The sequence below is a fragment of the Hyperolius riggenbachi genome, chromosome 6 (assembly GCF_040937935.1).
Source record: "Hyperolius riggenbachi isolate aHypRig1 chromosome 6, aHypRig1.pri, whole genome shotgun sequence".
Classification (NCBI taxonomy): domain Eukaryota; kingdom Metazoa; phylum Chordata; class Amphibia; order Anura; family Hyperoliidae; genus Hyperolius; species Hyperolius riggenbachi.
The window spans coordinates 380470883-380481859 of NC_090651.1; the positions used below are offsets into that span (position 1 = coordinate 380470883).

Genomic DNA, 10977 nt, shown 5'->3' on the forward strand with positions numbered 1-10977 from the left:
GTATCCGGGGCGGAGCCGGACTGCACCATCCGGCCAATACAAACCAATGGGAACCGGAGAGCGCACAACACACTGGCTGAGAAATCCGGATGTTCTACCCCACTTCCTATGCGGATTGTTGCGGCGATATTGGATGGGGACACGTGGGCAAGCATTTTGGAGTGGAGCAGCACAGCTGGATCCGGATCCGGAGATGTTGGCAGCATGTCGCAGGTGGAGGTGAGTGCTAAACAGCAGAGGGCCTGATTCCACAGGTCCCCCTTCTGCTGACCTCCCAGACCCCAACATTTTTTTTGTTTTTTACGTTAGTTTTGCCAAACGGATCCGGATCGCATCCTGATGAACACCTGATGCAACCTGACCGGATCCGGATCGGATCCGGATCAGAACCGTACGGTTCCGATCCGGATCCGGTCCGGATCCGGTCAGGTCATCCGGTCCGTTTGGCAGACAACCGCAAGTGTGAACCGGGCCTAAGGGGGTTTTCACAGGCGTGCTAACAGTTAGCACCGCTTTGTGAATCAAGCCCATTGCGTTTATTTTATACTGACATGTTGCCCCCATTGCATTTATTTTATACTGACATGTTACCCGCATTGCATTTATTTTGTGCTGACATGTTGCCCATTGCGTTTATTTTCTGGTGTCTGGGGTAACTGTTACTGCATTTATTATTTAATGGTCATAGATGGCTATGTTTGCTGCTTTGTGGTTACGGTATACTATTAGCATCACACAGTTTCTGCACACCCATGATGCAAAGTCTCGTTTGTCTTATGCCTCACTGTTACATCATTACGTTAGCTCCACCCATACAATGTCATGGCCACACCCATTTTTCGCAGCGGCGTGCTGCACGCACTGCAGCCCCCCCCCTCAGTCTTCGTTGCTGCGCGCTCCTCAGTCCTCCCCACTTTTCGCCGCGGCGCGCGTACCCCTCCCCATGCCCCCCTCCCCATCCCAGGTTGGACCCACAAAAATCTGGTCACTCTATGTTAGGGCCTTAGGGGGAAAATAAAACAGATCAAACAAATGGTTTAGCCCTGCTCTGCCTAACTGTCCAAAATGTATAGTAAAAACTCACGCGCTGCCAGTCTTCCCATCAAGAGCCAATCACATCTAAAGGACCCCCGCACACAGGCATTGAGGGAGGCAGCTGTCAGCGCAGAATCTGCTGCCCAATGAGCTGCTCTCCCTCACCAGCCATACGCGTCTGCCTGACAGAAAAAAAAAACAGTGATGGGCTGTGAGTAATGATCTGGGTAATGAGCCGCTCTGTGAATGGAGGGGGAGTGGCTAATTGGTCAAGTACGTCACAAGAGGCAGAGCCGAGGTGACTGAAGCCAGAGCGACTCATTACACACAGCCCATCACTGTTTTTTTTCTGACAGGCAGACGTGTCTGTTTTTTTTTCTGTCAGGCAGACGAGTATGGCTGGAGAGGGAGAGCAGCTCATTGCGCAGCAGATTCTGCGCTGACAGCTGCCTCCCTCAATGCCTGTGTGCGGGGGTCCTTAAGATTAGTGATGGGAATTCCGGCTCTTCTCAGAGAATCGGCTCTTCTGAATCGGCTCCCATTAAAGAGCCAGCTCTTACGGCTCGCTAGACACCACTCAGAATCGGAGTAAAAGCCCCGCCCCCGTCTCCATGACTGCTTATCTGACTGGGGCAATCCCTCCTGTTACTGTACTGCTCTGCTCCCCCCATACATCCGCCCCATACACTCCTACAAGCTGAAAGAGGAGGCCTACATCTCCCAGCATGCCTCAGCGCCCTTTATCACAGAGCAAAGCAGAGCTGTGTGGGGCGGCTGAGGCATTGGTTCTTTTAAAACTGAGAATCAGCTCTTGTCGTTCGCAGCAAAGAGCCGGCTCTTAGAGCCGGTTCGTTCGCGAACGACCCATCACTACTTTAGAGGTGATTGGCTCGTGATGGGAAGACTGGCAGCGCGTGAGTTTTTACTATACAGTTTGGACAGTTAGGCAGAGCAGGGCTAAACCATTTGTTTTATCTGTTTTATTTCCCCCCTAAGGCCCTAACACCTGACAAGGCTCTCCCTGCTTTGGCTTTACAGTTAAAAAAAGTCCGTCAGCGCTACTTCAGAGACTGACGGAGGGAAGCTACAGTGATATATGGCAAATTAATGGGCCATGTCAGAAAATAAAAAAAAAATGACACAGTAAGGCTTTTGTACTTGATGTATCTACTGTGAGGTTATTAAAAATGAAATGATTCGTGGGAGTGGTCCTTTAAGGCAACTGGCAGAAATGGTACAAGATCGGACAGCATGGAGAGAGCTACCCCATAGAATCACCAAGAGTCGGATACAACTGAATGGATAACATCATCATCATCACTTGCCACTTAACCTCTGCCACTGCTTACTACCAATTACCGGTCACTACATGTCACACCCTACCTGTTACTCCCCCCTACTAAGTGCCACCCCCTTTCACCCATTACCCAGGGGTGTAACAAAAGGGGCTGCAGCCCCTGCACCCGCGAGGGGGGGGGGCAGTCAGGGCAATTTTAGGGGGCTGGAGGGGTCGCAGCATGTGGGGAAAGCCATGGCCCCCTGCACTCTAGTGTCTGACATTACTTAAACAGTATAAACAGGAAGTAGCGTCAGACACTAGAGAGAGGAACATCTGCGGTGGATGCAAGGAAGGTATGTGGATCTGCCGCTGTCCACCGCCTGCTCACACACTTATTGATGCTGGAGGGGAGCACAGAGGTGAGAGCCCGAGGTACCCCCTCCCCGCCGGTGTGTGGTCATGGCATTCCCCTCATGCTGTGACCCCTCCAGCCCCCAAAACAACCCAGAGCGCAGGGGGGGGGGGGGCTGTCAGAATCTCTGCAGGGGGGCCTGGAGGCTCCTAGTTACACCCCTGCCATTACCTGTCATTACACCTCACCGACTGTCAGTGGATAATGGCTACTGACAATTTGCCGCTAAATGCCACCCACTGTCTGGCACTACCATCACCTGCTATCTGCCCCAAGTTGTCACCCTCTGTGTAAAAACAACCAGTCACACATCAGTGCATTAGGCACAGTCACCAGAAATGCTTCGGATATTTTGCCATCCTAGCAGCGCCTGTGTCAGAAAGGTAATTCCATCATTTTATTCCATCCTAAACTCCCCCCCCCCCTCATTGAGTAATTGTGTGTTAGAGCTAGAAAAAGTGGGCCGACACCAGACAAATACATACCCGGGCAACGCCGGGTCATCAGCTAGTCATTCATAAAATGTATCTTTTAATTACAATCTCCATATACAGGTAGATATCAAAAAGTCCAAGAGTTACATAATCTCGGACATGTTGCGCGGCTTTTACATGCAGCTGGTTCTTCAGAGGCAGAGCGTTACAATTCAGAGTCGTGACCAATGGCAGTTAAAAGAAACCATATAATACTTTTAACTACCGTTGGTCACAAATCTGAATTCCAACGTTCTGCCTCTGGAGAAGCCTCTGTCAGTAAAAAGCCAAGAAACGTGCGTTAGGTCACATACACCAAGATTATGTGACTTTTCGATAACTACCTGTTAGTGTTGGGCGAACAGTGTTCGCCACTGTTCAGGTTCTGCAGAACATCACCCTGTTCGGGTGATGTTCGAGTTCGGCCGAACACCTGGTGGTGTTCGGCCAAACTGTTCGGGGTTCGCCCGAACTGCTGAATGGCCAGCTGAACAGGGCCGAACAGGGCCCCTGTTCGGCCGAATACTGCCCCCCTATGGGGTCGCAGGCATAAGGGGGGAGCATGCCCCGATCGCGGAGGGGGTCGGAAATTCCCCCCACCCCCTCCGCTAGCGCTCCCCCCTCTGCCCGCTTCCCCATACAAAAGTTTAAGGAAGTAAAACAGTACCGGTGGTAGTGGGTGGCTGGCAGTGGGCGGCACTGTGAAGTGAGTGACTGAGGAGGAGGAGTCCGGAGAGTGACGCGTTGAGGGAGGCCGGGCAGCGGGCGGTTCAGCAGTAGTACGGTACTACTGCTGAACCGCCCGCTGCCCGGCCTCCCTCAACGCGTCACTCTCCGGACTCCTCCTCCTCAGTCACTCACTTCACAGTGCCGCCCACTGCCAGCCACCCACTACCACCGGTACTGTTTTACTTCCTTAAACTTTTGTATGGGGAAGCGGGCAGAGGGGGGAGCGCTAGCGGAGGGGGTGGGGGGAATTTCCGACCCCCCCCCCCCGCGATCGGGGCATGCTCCCCCCATTATGCCTGCGACCCCATAGGGCCCCCAAAAGCGGGATGTTCGGGGAGTTCGGGGTTCGGCCCGAACATGCCGAACATCGCGGCCATGTTCGGCGAACTCTCCCGAACCCCGAACATCCAGGTGTTCGCCCAACACTACTACCTGTATACAGACATTGTAATTAAATGTTAAACGAGCTGTGAAACCCTCACCCAATTTTTTTTATTATGTTTTTCTCATGCTATTTATCTTGAGGGTCAATTAAATATATACGCTTATTGACAATTATACCTTATATTTATGTATGTATCTTTTTTCTACAGGAGCACAGAAACTGTCAACAGCAGTTCGGGGCTGTACCACAAAAAGTATCTGTGATTTTGGCAGCCAATCTTTTAGTGCAAATGGAGTAATAATGGAATATAAATATATCTGCACCGATGGAGGACTGAGAAACCGCAAAGGCTTCTTTCTGCAGATTGTGATTAGTATCGTGCTGCTGAAGACCTTCTGATTCTGAATTATCACAGAACATGTTCCCTGCTGAAAATGGGTAGCAAGGCCTCTTGCTCTGTATTGCTAATGTCTCTAACAGGACTTTCTGGACAGCCTCATGTGAGCCATACTGCTAGCAGTATACAGAAAGAACCATACAGAAGGCTCAAGTAAAGAACAATGGATGAGCGAAAATGCCAATATTCTTTTCGCATTTATTTTTGCAAAAATTATGTTATATTTGACTTTCAATTGTAAATGCCATCGAAAATCATTTTTTAATAAGTTTTTTTTCTTTTGCATTTTCGCGAAAATTATTTCTTGTATTTTTGCCGTAACAATAAAGTGTTTTTGCGTTTTTCGCTGTAAAAACAACGATTTTGTATTTTTGCAAACAATTTCTCAGAATCAAAAATGGCATTTTCAGTGCAAAAAGGACCAGCAACACCGGCGAAGAACATATCGACTTAAAGCTAACCTGAAGTGGAGAAAAACCTATGATATAATGAATTGTATGAGTAGTACAGATAATGAATAGAACAATAGTAGCAAGAAAAGTCTCAATTTTATTTTCAGTTATATAGCTTTTTTTTTATAACATTGCATCATCACCGTCACAGTTGCAGTTTTAAAACCACACTCTGTCTTCTAAACTATAAAACAAAGCAGAGCTAATGACCCTTTGAACTTTCCTGCTGTAAAACCTTATCTCAAGCTGTATCTCTTGTTTCTTGGCTGTGTAGGTGCTTTAGAAAACAGGACTGCATTTGACCCAGTGGTTCGAATAGCTAAGAGAAGCTCTAGATAACTGGATTTTTTTAACTTCTCCTGTAGTGGAAAACCATATGAGACTCTTTTCTTTGCTACTAATATTCTATTTATTAGTTGTTCTACACATACAATTCATTATCTCATATGTTTATTTTAGCTTCAGGTTTCCTTTAACAGTCAGTTTTGTAAAGTTTTAGCTGGCTATAGATTGACATGGAAAATTATTTTTAGTAACAATCATTTTCTGGTAAAAAAAAATAAAAAATCATGTGCAGCATCCATCTATGTTTATGGAAATGTTTAACTTAATTTTATTTAAACAAGAATTCCAAGTTAACTGTTGTTTTTGTAGTCACTAGGTTTGTTTACAGAATTCCCTGACTCTACACAATCAACAATGTCTTCTCTCCGTGTTTCTAGCCATCCAAAACAGGAACCAATGATCTACAACAGTCTAGATATTCTTATGCAGTAATACAAGTAGGACAGAGAAATCTACAGGCCAGATGTATGAACACCTCATGCATTCCCCTCTTGTTAAAAAGCGTCTTTGAGCAAATGTTAAGTGTGCTTATTATATCCGAATATGATGAAAAACAATGCTACCTGTGACTACACAGGTAGTCTTCTGACTCTTTGAGTATGTCTGGTTAGGTATGTTTCCTGTTCTCCAGTTTGGTCATCATCAGTCACAATAGGACCATGTCCTTCATCAAATAAGACATTTAACAAATCCTGTCTAACAGGTGCAAGACGACTTCCATATTCGTCCATCAGGCAGTTTATAGGTAGAGGATCCTCATTGTCTTGTTATTCAATTTCTTGATGGGTTAGAACATTTGTTTCATAATTCCAGATCACAAACACACACTATATTTGTGTGTTCTGTTGCCTCCTTTTTCTGCTGTTGTGATTGGTCAGTGGAGGAGGTGAGGGGGAGGACCCATGAGCCCGGCAGTCTGCAGATGTAGAAGCTATCAGACCACTGAGGAGAACGAAGCTGCACTGGATTGTTGCACATGACACTGGCAGCTCCCTGCAGGCTGCAGCAGGTTGGAGAGTAATGTCTGCTTTTATAACTGCTTCCATTGATTGACATGTCCAGGATCCTTCAGTGCTGGGTGTGTTACTATTATCTGGCATGAGTACAATTAGGCCATGTTATACCTGTCCCTTCTAATTCCCAATTAATCTAATTTATTCCATGCACCCATTTACCGGTGTAACTGAATTAATACTTGCCTTGTATAATTCCTCTCTATTAATTTTTCTTTCTATAAGTATGATTTATTCTTGCGGAGTCTGTCATCTACATTGCAACATTGTTTGAATTGTTGTTCTAAATTGAAACAGACCTAAAATGAAGGTTGATTTACCAGAAAGTCATGCTTACAGTTAGGGTACATACACACATCAGACTATAGTCTTTAGAAAATGAAAGATCACAGACCAATCTTACCACCCTTCATGTAGTATGAGAGCCATACTCTACACAGTCTTTTCTATGGAGCTGCACTCCCCATCAGACAGAGATCTTACCCCCTTCCATGTAGTATGAGAGCCACACCTACACAGTCTATTCTATGGAGCTGCACTCCCCATCAGACAGAAATCTTACCCCCTTCCATGTAGTATGAGAGCCACACCTACACAGTCTATTCTATGGAGCTGATCTCCCCATCAGACAGAAATCTTACCCCCTTCCATGTAGTATGAGAGCCATACCTACACAGTCTATTCTATGGAGCTGCACTCCCCATCAGACAGAAATCTTACCCCCTTCCATGTAGTATGAGAGCCACACCTACACAGTCTATTCTATGGAGCTGCACTCCCCATCAGACAGAAATCTTACCCCCTTCCATGTAGTATGAGAGCCACACCTACACAGTCTATTCTATGGAGCTGCACTCCCCATCAGACAGAAATCTTACCCCCTTCCATGTAGTATGAGAGCCACACCTACACAGTCTATTCTATGGAGCTGCACTCCCCATCAGACAGAAATCTTTCCCCCTTCCATGTAGTATGAGAGCCACACCTACACAGTCTATTCTATGGAGCTGAGCTACCCATCAGACATAAATCTTACCCCCTTCCATGTAGTATGAGAGCTATACCTACACAGTCTATTCTATGGTGCTGCACTCCCCATCAGACAGAAATCTTACCCCCTTCCATGTAGTATGAGAGCCACACCTACACAGTCTATTCTATGGAGCTGAGCTCCCCCATCAGACAGAAATCTTACCCCCTTCCATGTAGTATGAGAGCCACACCTACACAGTCTATTCTATGGAGCTGCACTCCCCATCAGACAGAAATCTTACCCCCTTCCATGTAGTATGAGAGCCACACCTACACAGTCTATTCTATGGAGCTGAACTCCCCATCAGACAGAAATCTTTGCAAGATGCTGCACACACAGATGCTGTACAGACACAAAAGATCTGTAGCTGCAAAAGATCTGTTCCTGCCAAAAATCCATTCCTGCAAAATGCAGTCATAGTCTATGAGATCTGCAGATCATCATACACACATGATTTAACTGACATTCATCTGCAGATCAGATCCACCAGGATGGATTTTCAGATCTGCGGATGATTGCTTGATCAGCAGATGAATGTCAGTTAAATCATGTGTGTATGATGATCTGCAGATCTCATAGACTATCATTGCAATTTGCAGGAATGGATTTTAGCAGGAACAGATCTTTTGCAGATAATGATCCTTTGTGTCTGTACAGCATCTGTGTGTGCAGCATCTTGCAAAGATTTTTTTCTGATGTGGAGCAGGGATGGTCGTAGTCAGCCAACTTCGCTACGCTGGAAATATGCGTAGTTTTACGCTATTACGCTTCGCCAAACTACGGCTTCGAAAACAAATATTCGCTTCGTATGCATTTCGTAGAATACGCGTTAAAATATGCAATTACGCGTAGTGGGAAGCGTAGTGTATGGGGATATTTATGCCGGTATGCAGAAAATTTTACGCATTAATTTCTTTAGAAATGCAAATACTGGGAACCCTTCTATGTGTACATTCCCCTTTCAATGCGTACATTTGTATGCATACAATCGCATGCGGAAAATTAGACGCGAGTAACGCATTCGTAGTTCACTACGCAATACACATGTTAACTACGCATAGTGGGCGTAAGCTACGCGTAGCGGTACTTCGCTACGCGTAAATTCGTAAGCGTAGGTTTGAAACTTCGCCTATGAACTACGATGCGTAGATGCGAACTACGATGCGTAAATTCGCACTGGCGTAGTTTCTGCTCATCCCTGATGTGGAGTTCAGCTCCATAGAAAAGACTGTGTAGAGTATGGCTCTCATACTACATGAAGGGTGGTAAGATTGGTCTGTGATCTTTCAGTTTCCAAAGACTATAGTCTGATGTGTGTATGAGCCTTTAGGATGAACAAAGCTTTTGCTGCTTAAAGTGACACTTAAAGAGACTCCGTAACAAAAATTGCATCCTGTTTTTTATCATCCTACAAGTTCCAAAAGCTATTCTAATGTGTTCTGGCTTACTGCAGCATGTTCTACTATAACAGTCTCTGTAATAAATCAACGTATCTCTCTCTTGTCAGACTTGTCAGGCTGTGTCTGGAAGGCTGCCAAGTTCTTCAGTGTTGTGGTTCTGTAATGCATCTCCCCCCTCCAGGCCCCTCTCTGCACACTGCCTGTGTATTATTTAGATTATGGCAGCTTCTCTCTTCTCTCTTATCTTTTACAAGCTGGATAAATCGTCCTCTGAGCTGGCTGGTGCTTTCACATACTAAGGAATTACATACAGGCAGAGCTGTCTGCACTCTGCAGGAAGAAACAGCCTGACACTTCAGTGGAAGATAGCTGCAGGGGGAAAGAAACACACAAATGATCTCTTGAGATTAAAAAGGAAGAGTGTATACAGCCTGCTTGTGTATGGATGTATTTTCTATGTGTGGACATGCTGTACATCAACCTACTTCCTGTTTTGGTGGCCATTGTGTTTGTTTATAAACAAACTTTTTAAAACTGTTTTTAACCACTTTTAATGCGGCGGGGAGCGGCAAAATTGTGACAGAGGGTAATAGGAGATGTCCCCTAACGCACTGGTATGTTTACTTTGGTGCGATTTTAACAATACAGATTCTCTTTAAAGGGAAGGTTCAAGCAAAATAAAAAAATGAGTTTTACTTACCTGGGGCTTCTACCAACCCCATGCAGCCATCCTGTGCCCTCGTAGTCACTCACTGCTGCTCCAGTCCCCCGCTGGCAGCTTGCCGACCTCGGAGGTCGGCGGGACGCATTGCGTACACTTTTACGCATTCCCACTAGTGCAGGAACATTAACACATACATATAAATTTTTACGCATTGAACCAGTAATGCGTAAAAATGTATGTGGTAATGTTCCTGCACTAGCGGGAATGCGTAAAAATGTATGCAATGCGGCCCGCCGACCTCCGAGGTCGGCAAGCTGCCAGCGGGGGACTGGAGCAGCAGTGAGTGACTACGAGGGCACAGAATGGCTGCATGGGGCTGGTAGAAGCAGAACTAGCTGGTGGCAGAGGACTGGAGCAGCAGTGACTACGAGGGCACAGGATGGCTGCATGGGGCTGGTAGAAGCCCCAGGTAAGTGAAACTCATTTTTTTATTTTGCTTGAACCTTCCCTTTAAGTGAAAACAAAGTGGTTAGATAAACAATTGTATCTATCTTCCTACTCCTAAAAAATGACTTCACAGTTTATGTTATATTTGAAATCTTAAAATGTACCTGAGATCAACAATTATCCTGTATTTATACTTACCTGGGGCTTCCTCCTGCCCAATTAAGTCCGTGGAGTCTCTTGCTGACCGGAGGGAAAATGTCTCCAATGAAAGCCAATGAGAATGGACACTGTCTGCTCTTGCTAGGCTAGTTGCTGCATGGGTGTCTCCAGTTTCGATCACCACCTGACATAATACTGACGTGTCCCACCGCCCATCGCCACCTCTCGGTTCCTCCTACACAGCCTGGTGGCCGGTATTAGCATGAGGATCTCCATTAGGCTGCAAAAGACCAATGGGAATCCTTAGCAACAGGGAGAATTCTGAGTTGATAGTTCATAGTAGACCAATAAAAACTCTCCCTGTTGTTAGCAGAATTGGCCTCATGCAGCCTGTGGAGAGCGCCATGCTCCTGCCGGCCTCCAGGCTGAATATAGAGGGACTGAGCAGCGGCGGAACAGGTGATCGGCGATGCATACCGGCAGATCGACACAGGAGAACGAGCAGATGCAGAACGGATGGGAAAATTGTTGCATGCGGATGCAAAATTGACAGAACCCATCTGCCTCGTGGATGTGCTTTCCCATTCCCTTCTACATCCGCTCAAGTGTGAACCAGTTCACTTTAAAAAAGCAGATTTAATGTTTTGTCTCAGCTGAATGTAACAGTCTCTGTGTCTCAGAGTGCTAAAATTGATGAACTATTGGCCTTTCTTTACCTACCCTCTCCTGGCAGAGAACCAGGCTTCCTAGAGCA

General features: G+C 46.2%; 1 protein-coding gene across 3 annotated transcripts in view; it reads left to right on the forward strand.

The window, feature by feature from the left end:
• The window catches only part of LOC137523091 (phospholipase A2 inhibitor and Ly6/PLAUR domain-containing protein-like), a 31375-nt gene extending 26307 nt beyond the window's left edge, over positions 1-5068 (forward strand). For all 3 annotated transcript variants that reach the window (XM_068243300.1, XM_068243302.1, XM_068243304.1), the window contains one exon: positions 4522-5068. In XM_068243300.1, coding sequence (XP_068099401.1) covers positions 4522-4712 — 191 coding nt within the window. In that variant the 3' untranslated portion in view covers positions 4713-5068. The remainder of the gene's footprint in view (positions 1-4521) is intronic.
• Positions 5069-10977: the final 5909 nt, after the last annotated feature.